We start from the raw sequence: 17546 nt of genomic DNA, 5'->3' as shown, positions 1-17546 counted from the left end.
TGGCCTGATCCAGCATAGCTCAGCTGGTTAGAGCACGGGGCTGATAACACCAAGGTTGTGGGTTCCAATTCCCCATAAGCAGCAGCTGCGTATTCCTGCATTGCAGTGGGGTTGAGCTAGATGACTCCCGAGGTCCCTTCCCAGTTCTTATTGCTGCATCCATAACACATCACGACACCCATGGAAATAAAGACCCCGGTTCAAAAACAGCTCTTGCGTCAAGGATCCCTATTTCTGCCTGGCTCCTCTGCAGAAGAAAGAGAAAGAGGGGTTTGTGGGGGGGCATTTCGTCTGTGGGTGGGGGGGCGAGAAAGTGCGGAGCCTGGGCTGGCAGAGTGTGCGGGGGGGGGCACGGTTGTCTAATCCAGGATGCTACTAGGAACCATTAGTGCTGAGCTCAGCGTCTGCTCCTGCTGACGGCCCGGAGAGCCTGATTATTTTTAGATAAGATGGAAAGCCTGGAACGGAGAGTTCTGGGCTGCAGCCTGGCCGAGGCGTGAGCTGTGTTTCTGATGAGGGGGGGGGAGGCCGGCGAGTCGGGTGTGGGGAGGCGAAAGGAGACGCAAGTTGCTGCAGTGGGTGAGCCTGAGCTTTTTCTCCCTCCCTCTCTCTACATGTCGAGTCCCCGTAGCTCTTCCTTCAAGGAAGGCCCGGTACGGCGCGCACACACACACACACACAAAAGCTGCAGCAGAAAGCTCACCCGAGCATCTAAACCCAGAGGTTTTCATCCTTTTTGCGTCCGCAGCTCCCTTGACCAATTGTATTATTTCTGCGGCAGCCCTGTGGGTCTCAGGAGCTCAGTTCTGTCCCCCCTTCCCCACAGAGCTAGCAGCCCCTCACCCTTTTTCGAACACCTTCCCTTGGCCTCCTCTCCCCTCTCCTTGGGAGACCTCTGGGCAGTTGCTGGTCTCTGAGTTGCCCCAAAGAGAGGTGCCTCCTCACGCTGCCCCACAGGGGCCTGGGAAGAGGAGGCCCCCAGTCTCAGTGGCCCAACAGAGACCGGACAAAGGTGGACGTGAGGCCAGCAGCTTGCCTAGGGGGGGAGGCAGCAACGGGCGCTGCCAGGCCTGCATGGCACAAAGGCTCCCCTTCAGCACCGGGCACTCAGCTCCCAGGCTGGCATTACAGACAACAAGCACAGGAAAGGCCGCCTGCCTGCCCGGCCTCCCACTAGTCTGCCCATTCCCAACAGCAAGGGCTTGTGGACTGGCTGGCTGGGCTCCCTCACCTGCTTGCTTACTCCGAGGCTGCCCCAGCTCCTGGCCTGCCCCAGAGGCACCATTCGCCCGCGGAGGTTGTAGCCAGGGCTGCTGCAACAAACAGCCATGCAAACCTTTGGGAGGCAGAGACACAAGAGGGCATTGGAGGAGGGAGGGAAGGAAAGAGGGACGGAGGCCAGGGTTGCCTGCGGCATTTCTGAGCATCATTCAAGGCACCCCAGGGTTTGAAAACCACTGATCTAGCCTATCGCAAACACACAGTGGTCCTTAAAATATTTGTCTCCTTCGTGTTTCGAAAGAAACAGCAAGACGTTCCTTGTGCTGCTTTGCAGCTGCACAGATGTTTTTATTCTGTAGCTATTCCAGATCAAGGGAAGTAATAGTCCCACTCTATTCTGCCTCGGTCAGATCCTTCCACACTCTAACCAACTGAGCTGTGATGGTGTGATGCAGCAGCAAAAAAGCAAATGCAATTCTAGGCTGCATCCTCAGAGGTCTAGTGTCCAGATTAAGGAAAGTCATAGTCCCAATTTATTCTGCCTGGGTCAGACCACACCTGGAGTCCTGTGTCCAGTTCTGAGTGCCTCAATTTGAGAAGGATGTGGACAAGCTGAAAGGTGTGCAGAGGAGGGCGACCGAGATGATCCAGGGTCTGGAAACCGAGCCTGATGAGGAACGGTTGAAGGAGCTGGGGATGTTTAGCCTGGAATAGAGGAGACTGAGAGAATATAGGAGAGCCATCTTCCAATATCTGAAGGGCCGTCCCATGCAAGTTTGTTTCTTCCTGCTCTGGAAGGTCAGACTCGAACCCATGTCATCAAGTTGCAGGAAAGGAGATTCCGAGTCAACATCAGGAATAACTTTCTGACGGTAGGAGCTGTTCGGCTGTGGGATAGAAGGTGGTGGACTCTCCTTCCTTTGGAGCAGGCACCCCCAAACTGCGGCCCTCCAGATGTTTTGGCCTACAACTCCCATGATCCCTAGCTAACAGGACCAGTGGTCAGGGATGATGGGAATTGTAGTCCAAAACATCTGGCGGGCCAAAGTTTGGGGAATACCTGCTTTGGAGGTTGGGTGGCCACCTCTATCACGGATGAGATTCCTGCATTGCAGGGGGCTGGACTAGATAGCTTTGGGGGTCCCTTCCCACTCTGCACTCCTATGGTCGGGAGAAAGAAAAACACTGTATAAATTCTAAGGATGGTTGTCTCACTGGTCTTAACACTATAATTGCCCCCACCCCCCAGAAAGATAAACGAAGAGGGAAACCCCGTGTAAACACACACACATACACACACACCGTGCAGGTTTTTTTTTTTTTTTTTGACGGTGCGGTTGCAGTACCGCAGAAGCGCTGGCTTTGGGATTTACAGTGGCGTAAAGACCGTGTTGCGCCAAGGCAGAGTGTTCAGGTCAGCCTGGCAGAAGGGGGGGGGGAGAGAGGGAAGGCTCCATCTGCGTCAAGTGTCATCAATCACCCTGCGGGCGGCAGAAGGGACGTCTGGCCGGAGGGGAGAATGGCAGCTTGGATGGGAAGTAGCCATGGCTGCAAAAATCATATGACGCAGAGCGACCACAGAGCGTTCTCCTGCTCTCAGCGCAAGACCGCGAGGTCAGGCTCTGTAAACTTGTTACCCAGGGTCACGGGCGTAGCCGGGGGTTATTGTTCCCCCCCCCAATCATTTTTATTTGGCTTTACAACATAGCTGCCAAGTTCTCCCTTTTTTTAAGGGAAATTCCCTTATGCTGAATAGGCTTCCTCGCGAGAAAAGGGAAAACTTGGCAGCTATGCTTTACAAATATAAACTGATAATGAAACCACCTGCATATCCATATGAAGACATTTCTCTGATTCGGGAGACTCCCCCCCCCATCCGCTCCATAGGTCCTATTGTCAAACTTTTCATATTATTTCATAATCTGTGCTTTATACCTATCCATATTGTCCATAGTATTTGTTACTTTACAAGTGAGATTATAACCCTGCTCAGGTTTTCATCTGCTTACAGCAGGTCTCCTAAATTACACACACACACACACACACACACACACACACACACACACACACACATATATATATATATATATATATATATATATATATATATATCCCATTGTTTCTTGAAGTTTTTGTCTGAGCTTTCCAATCAGTTTGGCCATGTTGGCCCCTAATCCCAACAGCTTGCTTTGCCATTCCTCTCCAGTAGGGACGCTTTCTTCTTCCCATCTCTGGGAAGATCCGCAAATATTATTGAACAGCATTGAAAGTACAGTGGTCCCTTGGTTCTCAAACGCCTTGGTACTCAAACAACATGGAACCCAAACACTGCAAACCCGGAAGTAAGTGTTCCGGTTTGCGAACTATTTTCGGAAGGCGAAAGTGCTCCGTTTTGAGTGTTATGCTGAGGTCTGTCTTGTTTTTACTATTTATTTTCCATTTTTGTTCTTGTGGCTCTTTTGGTTTTGTGACTGTGTGGAACCCAGTTCAGCTCCTGGTCGATGGATTGTGTGACTGCAGTACATTGTTTATCGCTTTCATTTTTATGGACCAATGGTCTCGTTAGATTGGCAAAATTCATGTTGAATTGCTGTTTTAGGGGTTGTTTTTAAAAGTCTGGGATAGATCAATCCGTTTTGCATTCCTTTCTATGGGAAAGAAGCGTGCCCTGGTTTTGGAACGCTTTGGTTTTGGAACGGACTTCCGGAACGGATTAAGTTTGAGAACCAAGGTACCCTGTACTCAAATTATCTGAGGTTCTGCCCCACCCTTAGCAGATACCTATCCCCCACAATGTCCTATTTATGGGGTATTTTTGCCCGTGATTTCCCAAGAAAGGCTCAAAAACTTTGGCTGCCCCAACAAAAACCCTGCCTATGAAGGGGGGGAAGGTCTTTGGTGGGTATTGCCACACTCTGCTTGTTGTGAAAAGGCTGCCGTGATGGCAGGCAGAAGTTCAAATGGTGCATCCTTCTGGATGTGTTAAATTACTCCCCTGTGAAAAAGTATTGGGCTCGATCCAGATACACAGAGTGAGGGACAGGAGACAAAACTCATCCAATTTCGTTTGCTCGTTCGCACCCCACCTTTACCTCCGAGGACCTCGGGGTGGCCATATATGGTTTCCGCCACCCCTTCTCGTTTCGCCTCTACAACAACCCGGTGAGGTAGGCTCGCTTGAGAGAGGCAGTGGTCGGTCCCCCACACCCTGTGAGCTTCACAGCCAAGCGTGGGGGATTTGAACCCCGATCTCCCAAGTGCAAGTCCGGCACTCTAGCCACTGTACCACACTGCCTCGTCCATGCCTTTGCATTCAAAAGCGGACCTAGCTACTTCGCCCTTTGCAAAACACCGCCATGCTCCGAGATTCGCGCTTCTCTGAATTTTGCAGCGCAGCCAAGAGACGGGTGCAGAAATTGTGTGCATATAAACACGTCTATTTGAGAAAGTAAAATGCAGGAATGCATCACGTTGGGGAAATATAAACATTAAGAGGAATTTGCTTTGAGAAAATGTGCATGTTAGAGAAGATTCGAGTTGATTTTCCCACTTTTCGCAGGCCATGAATTTTTATAAACAACAATTATTACACTGTGCCCATCTGGCTGGGTTTCCCCAGCTGCTCATATCGCCTCTTCCTCTCTTTGTTTTCTTTAAGCTAAGGTAAAAAGGTAAAGGACCCCTGACAGTTAAGTCCAGTCGCAAACGACTCTGGGGTTGTGGCGCTCATCTCGCTTTACTGGCCGAGGGAGCTGGCGTTTGTCCGCAGACAGTTTTTCTGGGTCATGTGGCCAGCAGGACTAAGCCACTTCTGGCGAACCAGAGCAGCGCACGGAAACACTGTTTTATCTTCCCGCCAGATTCCCACCTATTTAGCTACTTGCACTTTGACGTGCTTTCGAACTGCTGGGTTGGCAGGAGCAGGGACCGAGCAATGGGAGCTCACCCCGTCGCGGGGATTCGAACCGCCGACCTTCCGATTGGCAAGCCCAAGAGGCTCAGTGGCTTAGACCACAGCTCCACCCGCATCCCCGTTTCTTTAAGCTAAAAAGTCCCAAATGCTGTTTATATTTCTTCCTTTTTGGATCTCTGAAGGGATTTCGATGCGAGGTAATCAGAGGTATCGTTAGCCCGAGTCGTTTGCAGCCGCAAAGCTCACACCTCCATTTTTCCTTTTCAGATTCAGATCAAAGCAGCAGTCCAAGGACGGGAATCGGCTCTGACCAGGAGGACAGCAAGCCCATCATCACATTGGGTGAGTCAAGGAAGGCTCAGCTCACAAAACAGGGAAGAGGAGAACGTCTTATGTCCCTATAGCAGGGATGGGAGGAGAACGCCATGCCGTTGGACTACAACTCGGCTGGGGCTGATGGGAGTTGGAGTCCCGCAAGCTCTGGAGAGCCACATGCTCACCGTTTTTCCTCTAAGAGGGCTTCTCCTTTCCTCAAGAAGGAATTCCTCTTCTAAACAGAGGCATTCCTCCATCTCTCGCATGTAGTAAGGAAATGGTACCTCTTAGGTCAGGCATGCGGGTATCTGAGGGCCTCTAGATGCTACAACTCCCATCATCCTTGCCCCCTGGCCATCCTGGCTACTGAGGCATTCCCGATTCTCAGGAGGGAATGCCTCTACTAAACAGAGGTTACCTCCTCTGAACAGGGAATGCTTTTTCTAAACAGGGAATGCTTCTTCTAAATAGAGAATACCTCCCCTAAACAGAGGACACCTCCTCTAAACAGGGAATCCTTCTTCTAAATAGAGAATACTTCCCCTAAACAGAGAATACCTCTTCTAAACAGGGAGTGCTTTTTCTAAATCAGGCATCCCCAAACCTGGCCCTCCAGATGTTTCAAGACTACAACTCCCATCCCATCATCCCTAGCTAACAGGATCAGTGGTCAGGGATGATGGGAATTGTAGTCCCAAAACATCAGGAGGGCCGAGTTTGGGGATGCCTGTTCTAAATAGAGAATACCTCCTCTAAGCAGGGAATGCCTCTTCTAAACAGGGAGTGCTTCTTCTAAACAGAAAATACCTCTTTTAAACAGAGGATACCACTTCTAAACAGGGAATGCTTCTTCTAATTAGAGAATTTGTTGTTGTTTAGTCATTTAATCGTGCCCGACTCTTCGTGACCCCATGGACCTTAGCACGCCAGGCACTCCTGTCTTGAAAAGATCCTTCATGGATCAATGCCTTGTCGTGGTGAAGGGGCTTGAATAACTCAGAGAAGCTATGAGCTATGCCATGCAGGGCCACCCAAGATGGACAGGTCATAGTGGAGAGTTTTGACTAAACGTGATCCACCTGGAGAAGGAACTGGCAAGCCACTCCAGTATCCCTGCCAAGAAAACTCCATGGACAAAGACAACAGGCATATAAAATAGAGAATACCTCCCCTAAACAGAGAATACCTCTTCTAAACAGGAAATGCCTCCTGTTTCATCCTGGCTACTTTTAAAAAAATAAAATAAAATATAAAATAAAATGAAATGAAACATCTAGTTTGTGCATCTACTTTCCCATTTCAGTTCCTCCCAGGTCATTATGCTTCCCGTCCTCAATTAATCTCTCTTTTTCCCCTTTTCCGCAGACGCGACAGATTTCCAAGAGAACTTCGTCACGTCCGGGGTGTTCAGCGTCACAGAGTTGATCCAAGTTTCCCGGAGTGAGTAGGCCTCTCTTTGCCGCTTCTTGTATAGCTGGCCTTTGTAAAAACCTGGCCTGAGGCTGCTGTTGTTGTTGTTGTTTTGTGTTGTGCAGGCAGGGTAACTTTTGCACAAGCAATCTTGCACTCTGCAGCTGCACAATCATAATTGTGCAAGGAGGGAAGGCTTCTCCCAGTACGTATCAACAAAACTGATTTGATTCCTAGCCGTGATTCAAGATGGCGTCCTATTCGGGCAGAGTATTCATTTTGTTTTCATTCTTTTCTTTTCTTTTGTTTTTAAGGGAAACAGAAAGTATACAAACAGGAATTGTCAACTAGACAGCTGAGGGAGAAGGGGAATGAGAGGGGGGGAAATATAAATCGAAAATAACTAGGGGCTTAAGAAATGGGGTGTGAACAGGAAATGAATAACGTAATTTAAAGCAGTAAGCAGGGGAAAGAAGGAACACGTTGACGATGAAGGGCGGGAAGCCGACTTAATGGGGAAATTGTCTTTCATTTTGTGACATTTGGCGTTGCTTTGCTGAAAAACTGGAAAACTAATGTAAATAATTTGGAAAGGAAGAAAAGGTTTGTACCCAGTTCTACCCAAACCATAGCTGCCAAGTACCCCGTTTTCCCCGGGAAACCCCCGTTTTTACTTACCTTTTCCCGGTGGTCCCCCGTATCACTTCGTCTCCCATTTTTCTCCGTTATTTTCTCCTGCCGGTGGCCATTTTTTTTCCTTTCTAATTTGCCCTTCTATGGGCACCAAAAATGGCCGCCGCCGGCTTCAAAAGTTGCATCTACGCATGTCCGGAAGTGCATAGACGCTACTTCCGGTGTCGACGGCGGCCATTTTTGGTGCCCATAGATGGGCAGAGCGACACCGGAAGTTGCGTCGATGCACTTCCTGACATGCGTACAAGCGACTTTCGAAGCCGGCGGTGGCCATTTTTGGTGCCCATAGAAGGGCAAAGCGACACCGGAAGTTACGTCGACGCAACTTCCGGTGTCACATGGCTGCCGTTCCTGGATTCTGCAGTCCGGGACTTGGAAGGTAAGACCCAAACACTGATGCAAACCTGCCTACTCGAGCGCAGGAGGCGTCCTGCCAGATTTGGCCGAAATCGCTGTGGTTGTGTGGCAGGTACGGCCTGCCATCTTGATCCCAGTGGGATCCCGGAGGAAATGCACTCCTTGATCTCAGGGCCCACCTGGCCGGGGACGAAAGGCTTCCTTCTCAGCAAACCGCCCCCCCCCCACGCACGGCTCGTTGACCCCCTTTCTCTGCCTTCTCTGCAGCGCCGGTGGTGACGGGCACAGGGCCAAATTTCTCTCTGGGGGAGCTGCAGGGGCACCTCGCCTACGACTTGAACCCCTCGAGTACGGGGATGAGGAGGACGCTCCCCAGCACGTCCTCCAGCGGGTGAGTCCGGACTTGGAGGTGTGGCTCTGTGTCCCTTTAATCGCCTTCCCTTGCTACCCTGTTATTCCCGGAGCCTTCTCCTAAATCTCCCATGGATTCCCTGCTCCTAATAATAATAATAATAATAATAATAATAATAATAATAATAATTTATTTGTACCCCGCCCATCTGGCTGGGTTTCCCCAGCCACTCTGGGCGGCTTCCAACAAAGATTTAAAATACAAACATTAAAAACTTCCCTGAACAGGGCTGCCTAAAGGTGTCTTCTAAATGTCATGTACAGTGGTGCCTCGCTTAACGAATGCCCTGCTTAACAAAATTTACGCTTAACGAAAGGTTTTTTCTAGCGGAGGTTGCCTCGCTAGACGAATGCGTTTTACGAAAAATTCGTCTAGCGAATCGCGCTTTCCCATAGGAATGCATTGAAATTCAATTAATGCGTTCCTATGGGATTTGCTAGACGAATTTTTCGTTATAAGAAAAGACCTGTGGAACGAATTAAATTCGTCTAGCAAGGCACCACTGTAGTTATTTATCTCTTTGACATCTGATGGGAGGCGTTCCACAGGGCGGGTGCCACCACCAAGAAGGCCCTCTGCCTGGTTCCCTGTAACCTCACTTCTTGCACGGAGGGAACTGCCAGAAGGCCCTCGGAGCTGGAGCTCAGTGTCCGGGGTGGACGATGTGGGTGGAGACGCTCCTTCGGGTATACTGGGCTGTTTAGGGCTTTAAAGGTCAACAGCAACACTTTGAATTGTGCTTGGAAACATCCAGGGAGCCAATGTAGGTCTTTCAGGACTGGTGTTATGTGGTCTCGGCAGCTGCCCCCAGTCCCCAGTCTAGCTGCTGCATTCTGGATTAATTGTAGTTTTTGGGTCACCTTCAAAGGGAGCCCCACGTAGAGCGCATTGCAGTAGTCCAAGCGGGAGTATAGGAAGTTTAGGAGAGTCTTTATGTATGCTACAGTTGCTGCCAGAATCTTAATTGCAAAAAGAAAAAAGGAAATTGGAAGGGAGAAAATATCCTGTCCAAATCAGACTGGCAAAATAAATTAAGAGGCTATGCTGAATTAGCGAGACTGTCGGCGAGGTTACAGGGACATCGCAGACGAAAAATTCAACAAGGAGTGGGGTATGTACAGAGTCTGTGTGAAAGAACACTTGTCAAAGTGTAAATCCGTTGGCAGGGATCGTTTGAACTCCTGTGGGGGAGTAGGAGAATGTTATAATATTTAAAGTAAGCTAAACAATACGGAAAAAAATAATGTCAAATGTGCTTTTAATAAATATAATTCGGAAGCACGAAGGAAAGATCGGAGGTCAAGGTGAAATTAATCAGGAATAATATAAAAGGTAAATAATTGAGGAACAAATGACTGTAGATTATTTATTGCCATTTTTCAATGTTTTTTACGTGTCCAAACTTTTTATCAAAGAGGGCCAGATTTGATGAAGTGAAGGGCCATGAGGGCCAACCAAAAACTTGTTGAACTTTTTTTAGGATTGAAGTTGTTGAGCCTTTTTTACGGTTTTACCCCAGGAAATAAACTGCCACAGGGGGCCGGATTAAACTGACCGGCGGGCCAGATTAGGCCCCCAAAATGGACTTTGGACATGCCTGGTTGAACATTTATGTTATGCAGTTTTCAATTAATAAAGCGTTTTTTTTTAAAAAAAAGATTCCCTGCTTCCTTTACGATTCCACCTTTTCTCCCTCGCTGCCCCCTATTCCCGTACCCCTGCTTCCTTTTACAACTCTTCCTCCCCTTATTCCTGGGACCTCTCCCTCGATCCCTGTCGACCCGCTGCTTCCTAACGCTGGCCAGATTTTTGACACACACACCCTCCGCTCCTTCCAGGTTGAACCCGAATGCTAACTGCTCTTCCCCTTTCTGCCTCACCTAAGGAGTAAACGTCATAAGTCCGGCTCGATGGAGGACGACCTGGACGGCAGCCCGGGGGGCGAATACTACACGTCGCCCAGCTCTCCCACGAGTAGCAGCCGCAATTGGACGGAAGATATGGAAGGGGGTAAGTTGGAGGGGAGCTGGGCCGCCCCGAAACCTTCAGAAAGCCAAGCACTTGTCAGGGGCTGGACTGACGAGGAATGGTGGGAGCCCCCTCCCCTCTCCGCATCTTCCCGAGAAGAGGAGGGCAGTATAGATTTAGACCAGGGGTTTGCAGAAGGGCACAGTCCAGAGGCTGCAGAGGGGAGAAGCTGGGAAATATTGGGGGAGCAGCAGGAATGATTGATTGATTGAATGAATGAATGAATGAATCTTTATTTGCATCAGTCGTCAGCCACAGCAATAAAACAACAATACGATATACAAAGAATAGAAATAAAAAGTCAATATAAAATACATTTTGGGGTTTTGAATCAATGGTCAAATAGTGGATCTTATTCTGATTGCCCCAGCTAAAAACCTTGCCACCTTTGCTGTCTTGATCTGCCCAGAGAAAGGACACTGGGGCAGTGGCTGGGCGACCCGGAATGGACAATAAAAGAGGGGGGATGATCTCATTCCTCAAGTCTTTAGAAAGAGGGCAAGCCAGAAGGGCATGTGCCACCGATTCGGGACTGCCATCTCCACAGGGACATAAGGGACATTTCGTGTGGAATCTGTTGGAATTGTCTCTCAAGTCCAGCTGAGGACAAGACATTCAATCTTGTGAGAGTCAAAGTGAGTCTGTATTTTAGAATTGCTCGGTTATGCAGATGGGGCGCCAGAGCAGCAGGAAGGAGAAGCATTTGGGGGGGGAGCTAACAGACTCAGTGTCTCTTCAAAGCATTCCTGACCCACCCACCCCTCCCAGAACCAGGTGTGCCGTGAAAGTAGGGGAACGGCGATCTCGGAGGCAGAAAGCACAGATCAGCCGGCGCACGGATGACGTAAATTAGGAGGGACAGAAGGGGTGGGACTCTATCTAAGAGAGACTGCATTCCTTCGTGTCTCTCTGTGAATATTGAATAAACTACTTGGTTTTTATTTATTTATTTATTTATTTATACATACCCCGCCCATCTGGCTGGGTTTCCCCAGCCACTCTGGGCGGCTCCCAACAGAACATTAAAAGCACAATAAAACACCAAACATTAAAAACTTCCCTAAACGGGGCTGTCTTTAGATGTCTTCTAAAAGTCAGATAGTTGTTTATTCCCTTGAAACCTGATGGGAGGGCGTTCCACAGGGCAGGCGCCACCACCGAGAAGGCCCTCCGCCTGGCCTTCTCTTCTCCAGGCTAAACATACCCAGTTCCCTAAGCTGTTCCTCATACGGCATAAATATTCCCCTATTGTTTGCTTGCAAATCTATCCCCTACAGTATTTTTTCAGCATGGGCTTCCCCAACCAGCTGGCCACCCTTTCCCCTCGGCGAGAGACGTGTTCGGATCCTTTGCGCGAAGAGCTTTATTTCAATCCCCGGACTGGATGTTCTGGTTGTGAAATCCTTCTCAATGAGCGTCTGGGAGAGAGAGCTAAACCCTTTAGTGGCACCGCGTAAAACGACTGCCCCAGATAAGTCGCTGCCGGGATTAACCCCTCCCTCTGCCCTGTCTTCCACCCCATTGCCAGAAGGACGTCGAGAGGGGAGGGTGGCAGGAGTGGCCAGCCTTCTTAAGCTCAGGGCCACGCGGTCCCTCTGGTCAGTTGCTCCCCCCTCTGCTTGGTGTCACACAAACCCCCTAAGAGGTCACAAAATGTGTCCATACGCCCTTCTTTTCTTTTGCTTACCTGTTTTTATTAAAGTTTTCGCGGTAAGATAATATCTAGAAACAGATAGGAAGAGGGGGAAGAGAGAAAGGGGGGAAGGAAGGAAGGAAGGAAGGAAGGAAGGAAGGAAGGAAGGAAGGAAGGAAGGAAGGAGGGGGAGGACAAATTTAATTTATTTCTTTTTTAAAAAAGGAGAATCATGTTAAACAAGGCCTGGAAACGATGCCTTATGAGGAACGGCTTAGGGAGCTGGGTATGTTTAGCCTGGAGAAGAGAAGGTTAAGGGGTGATATGATAGCCATGTTCAAATATATAAAAGGATGTCATATGGAGGAGGGAGAAAGATTGTTTTCTGCTGCTCCAGAGAAGCGGACACGGAGCAATGGATTCAAACTCCAAGAAAGAAGATCCCACCTAAACATTAGGAAGAACTTCCTGACAGTAAGAGCTGTTCAGCAGTGGAATTTGCTACCAAGGAGTGTGGTGGAGTCTCCTTCTTTGGAGGTCTTTAAGCAGAGGCTTGACAACCATATGTCAAGAATGCTTTGATGGTGTTTCCTGCTTGGCAGGGGGTTGGACTGGATGGCCCTTGTGGTCTCTTCCAACTCTATGATTCTATGAAATGTTAGCAGAGTTAGTGTAAATCGGGTCTTTTACAAGTATTGAAGACCTTTAAAGCCTTATGCGGCTTAGGACCCTCGTACCTGCGGGACCGCCTCTCCCGGTATTCCCCGCAGAGGACATTAAGGTCCACAAATAATAACATACTGGAGATCCCGAGTCACAAGGTGGTTAGACTGGCCTCGACCAGGACCAGGGCCTTCTCAGTACTGGCCCCGACCTGGTGGAACGCTCTCTCTCAGGAGACTAGGGCCCAGCGGGAGTTGTCATCTTTTCATAGGGCCTGCAAGACAGAGCTGTTCCACTTGGCCTTTGGACTGACTCAGTCTGACCCCGGTGTTACCCTCCTCTAAGGTTTTATCCTACAGATATTTAAATGAGGTTCCACTTGTAGATTCCAAATTTTAAAATTGAATTTTAACATTGTATTTAATCTGCATTTGTTTCTTTTATGCTTGCTTTGATATTCTTGCTGTTAGCCGCCCTGAGCCCGGTCTTGACTGGGAAAGGCGGGGTAGAAATATTATTATTATTATTATTATTATTATTATTATTATTATTATTATATAGTAAGAAATGAAATGTGAGCATAGGCGGGTGGTTAGAATATGCAGTTGATAAATGAACGAAACTGTAGTGGGGGAGGGGGGAGTCAATGATTGTGAATGTTATGGCTATGTTCATTGAAATGTGGAAAATTGTTATGGAAAAGTATAAATCAGGCATAGGCAAAACTCCGCCCCTCCAGGTGTTTGGGACTACAATTCCCACCATTGCTGACCACTGGTCCTGTGAGGTAGGCGTAGCTGCCAAGTCTCCCGTATTCCCTGGGAAATCCCCGTTTTTCCAGCTGTTCCTAGCTGAAAAAACAGATTTTTTTGTTTTCCCCCGGTTTATTCTGGCGCGGCGGCCGTTTTGGAACTGGGCAGAGCATGCTCAGAAGCGACTTTTGATGCTGCTCTGCCCAAGTCCAAAATGGCTGCAGTGCGACTTCTGGCGCGGCGACCATTTTGGAACTGGGCAAAGCAGCATCAAAAGTCACTTCTGAGCATGCTCCGCCCAGTTCCAAAATGGCGGCAGCGCTACTTCCGGTCTGCTACTTCCGGCCCGGTCCCTTATTTCTCCGAAAGCAACTTGGCAGGTATGGAGCTAGGGATGATGGGAATTGTAGTCCCAAACACCTGGAGGGCCAGAGTTTTGCCTACCCCTGGTATACATCATTAAAAATAAAAAATTAATAGGAGCCTTGGAAAGCACACCTAGAGGGCACTATTGCTTGCGGATAAACACGACTCTCCCTCAAATTCCTCCCTAGGCATTTCCCCGAAAAAGCAAGACATGGACAAGTCTCCCTTCAACAGTCCGTCTCCGCAAGATACTTCGCCCCGGCTGAGCAGTTTTACACAACACCACCGTCCTGTCATCGCCGTACACAGCGGTAGGTCGGGTGTGTGGATGTCTTAGAGCCAGGCCAGTCCCTCTTGGCAAAATAAGGCAGGAGAGTCCTCCCTACAGCTGGAACGTGCCGCTTCGGCTTCGTGTATCTGTAGTTGCAGGGAAGCCGTCTCATTTTGAAACCCCTCGCAAGTAGAAAAGTAGCAGAGACTCCTTGCACTGCTAGCTTTCTGCTTGCAGAGACTCAGTATATATATCTATATATATATATATAGATATTTTAAAGTGATTCCTCAATCCCAGCCCTCCAAATTGGCACAGCCCACCTCTTTTTTTTTAACTAAAGTTGCTTCAGGCACAAACTTTTGAAAGCCATTCCTTTCTCCTGAGGATGTTCTCTCCACCGCCTCCGGTCAGGGGACCCTGAGCATCCTCTCCAAACTACAGTTCCCAGAATTCTTTTGTGCAGGAAACGGCCCTGTGATCCTCAGGTGACGGCCGGCATATAAATTTAATAAACGTAATTTAATAAAAGTAGCATTTCCTACTGCAAAAGAGGTGGGGGGGGGAAGAGGTGGTCCATCTCTGAGCAGGAATGAGGAAACACCTGTGCCCCCCATATCCTCTTTTTCCAGGACATGTCCTCCTTTCCAGGATTAAAATCTCTGCCCGGGCGGATTTTTAAAAATTTGACTTCCCCAAGGAAAAATTTGACTTTCCCAAATTTTAAAAATTTGACATTCCCAAGGAGACCGGGGAGGCGAGGTTGTAGCGGGAAAGAAGGCCATGGCCGTGGTCTCCGCAGTGGCGCCCCGGGCGCGGGAGGGTCCGGGGGTGTCCCGGAGAGGCAGCCCACCCAGTCTCCCCTCTTGTCACCCCCTGCAGGTATCGCCCGCAGCCCTCACCCTTCCTCTGCGCTGCATTTCCCCACCACCTCCATCCTGCCCCAGACGGCCTCCACTTACTTCCAACACACAGCCATACGGTACCCGCCACACCTGAACCCTCAGGACCCTCTGAAAGACCTCGTCTCGCTGGCCTGCGACCCGTCCAATCAGCAGCCGGGACCGGTAAGGAGCCGCGTAACTCGCCCCCGTGTGTTTTGGGGTCCAGGGGAGTCCTAGGACTTGGCAACTCGGTGGCCTCGCTCAACTCGCTCTTCTCCTTGCCCTTCGTCTGGAAGGGGTCGGCTTTGGATTTTCCCATCATGCCCCGGGACACTTACCGTGTTTTGGGTGCATGGCGCTTTGTCCCAGGGTGTAATGCAGTGATTCAGTGTGTCGTGGCACCCAGGGGTGCCTTGAAGGATGCTCAGGGGTCCTGCGGGCAACCCTGGCCTCCGTCCCTCTTTCCTTCCCTCCCTCCTCTTCCCAAAGGTTTGCATGGCTGTTTGTTGCAACAGCCCTGGCTACAACCTCCGCAGGCGAACGGTGCCTCTGGGGCTGGCCAGGGGGTGCTGGGTGCCAGGAGCTGGGGTGGTCTCGGAGTAAGCGAGCAAGCCGGCGAGGGAGGCCAGCCAGCCAGTCCACAAGCCCTTGCTGTTGGGAATGGACAGACTAGTGGGAGGCCGGGCAGGCAGGCAGCCTTTCCTGTGCTTGCTGTCTGCAATTTCCAGTGTTGAAGGGGAGCCTTTGTGCCATGCAGGCCTGGCAGCGCCCGCTGCTGCCACCCAAGGTAAGGTGCTGACCCTCACGTCCACCTTTGTCCAGTCTCCGTTGGGCCACTGAGGCTGGGGCATCCTCTTCCCAGGCCCCTGTGGGGCAGTGTGAGGAGGCACCTCTCTTTGGGAAGGGGGGCAGCTCAGAGACAGGGGGCGGCTGCCTGGAAGACCCCCAAGGAGAGGAGGAGGAGGAGGAGGAGGAGGAGAAGAAGAAGAAGAAGAAGAAGAAGAAGAAGAAGAAGAAGAAGAAGAAGAAGAAGAAGAAGAAGAAGAAGAAGAAGAAGAAGAGTAGTAGTAGTTTGGATTTGATATCCCCCTTTATCACTACCCGAAGGAGTCTCAAAGCCATTAACATTCTCCGTTCCCTTCCTCCCCCACAACAAACACTCTGTGAGATAGAATCATAGAGTTGGAAGAGACCACAAGGGCCATCCAGTCCAACCCCCTGCCAAGCAGGAAACACCATCAAAGCATTCTTGACATATGCCTGTCAAGCCTCTGCTTGAAGACCTCCAAAGAAGGAGACTCCACCACATTCCTTGACAGCAAATTCCACTGCCGAACAGCTCTTACTGTCAGGAAGTTCTTCCTAATGTTGAGGTGGAATCTTCTTTCTTGAAGTTTGAATCCATTGCTCCGTGTCCGCTTCTCTGGAGCAGCAGAAAACAACCTTTCTCCCTCCTCCATATGACATCCTTTCATATATTTGAACATGGCTATCATATCACCCCTTAACCTTCTGAGTGGGGCTGAGAGACTTCAGAGAAGTGTGAGTAGCCCAAGGTCACCCAGCAGCTGCATGTGGAGGAGCGGAGACAGGAACCCAGTTCCCCAGATTACGGCTCTTCCGCTCTTAACCACTACACCACACTGGCTGGCCAAGGGATGAGAGAGGAGGCCGAGGGAACGCTCCACAAGGGAGGGTGTTTGAGAAAGGGCGATAGGCTTGCCAGCTCTGCAGGGAAGGGGGGGCTCCTGATCCCCACAGGGGTGCCGCAGAATGCAATTGGTCAAGGGAGCCGCGGATTCCAAAAAGGGTTGAAAACCTCTGCCTTAACCTCTCAGCAGCCACTGAGAGGTTTCACGCTACAAGGCCTCCATTCATCTCAGGTTCCCGCAGTCTCGAAACGGCAGGTTTCTGGGTACCAGGGACCCAGGGAAAGTAACGTTTCCCAGGGCACCCAGTTTGAGTGCCCTGGAAGTGACATGTTCCCAAACTCCTCCTACCTGATGGTCAGTAGTATCTCTGCCTCCCATGGGGCGACTCTAAGGTTCTGGCCGCACATGGATGTTGCATCTATGCGTAACCCTCGGAACCGAACCCCCACGAAGATTTACTATATTTAGGAAAAAAGGGAGGGAAATCACAGCAGTCGGGACGGGTGAGGGTGAGGTTGAAATTTGCCCTCTCCGTAAAGGAGCCACTAGGTATATAGCTGGTGAATGGGGCCTCAAAAGAGGGGAGATTTCTATTCATCCACAGCGGGGTGAGGTGGGGTTTAATGTCCACCTGCGGTTCATGCATATCGTCAGTTTATTTGTTTGGAGCGTTTGTACCCAGAAAGACTCCCAGGGTGGCATATGCCCAGTCAGGACAGTCCCTGCCCGCAGGATTAGAATCTACAACAGCGAAAGCACGACACACAAGGAAAGGGGAACTAGGAGGGCAGAGGAAAAAGTCAAGCTCAGGAACCAGTTCTTAAACAGGTTTGTTATAAGGACCAGCTGGCATAGTTCAGCGGATGTGAGAAAGGGAGGCGTTGCTTAGACATAAGATGGGATAGATCAGGGGTCGGCAAGGCTTAGTCCATCAGCTGAGTGCCATTCTTCTCTGGTAGAGACTTTATCTTCTTTC

At 49.9% G+C, this 17546-nt stretch overlaps 1 protein-coding gene across 6 annotated transcripts in view; it reads left to right on the top strand.

The window, feature by feature from the left end:
• NFIC (nuclear factor I C) overlaps window positions 1-17546 on the top strand; it is a 130571-nt gene that overhangs the window by 82370 nt on the left and 30655 nt on the right. For all 6 annotated transcript variants that reach the window (XR_009557705.1, XM_060275304.1, XM_060275305.1 and 3 more), the window contains exons 3-8: window positions 5402-5476; window positions 6815-6889; window positions 8177-8300; window positions 10207-10331; window positions 13952-14074; window positions 14917-15101. Coding sequence is in view for 5 of the 6 variants with exons in the window: in XM_060275304.1 (XP_060131287.1) it covers window positions 5402-5476; window positions 6815-6889; window positions 8177-8300; window positions 10207-10331; window positions 13952-14074; window positions 14917-15101 (707 nt within the window). In the remaining variant the exon portion in view is untranslated. The remainder of the gene's footprint in view (window positions 1-5401; window positions 5477-6814; window positions 6890-8176; window positions 8301-10206; window positions 10332-13951; window positions 14075-14916; window positions 15102-17546) is intronic.

The sequence above is a fragment of the Zootoca vivipara genome, chromosome 6, assembly GCF_963506605.1.
Source record: "Zootoca vivipara chromosome 6, rZooViv1.1, whole genome shotgun sequence".
In the NCBI taxonomy this organism is placed as follows: Eukaryota; Metazoa; Chordata; class Lepidosauria; order Squamata; family Lacertidae; genus Zootoca; species Zootoca vivipara.
This window is presented reverse-complemented; position numbering and strand designations above follow the sequence as displayed.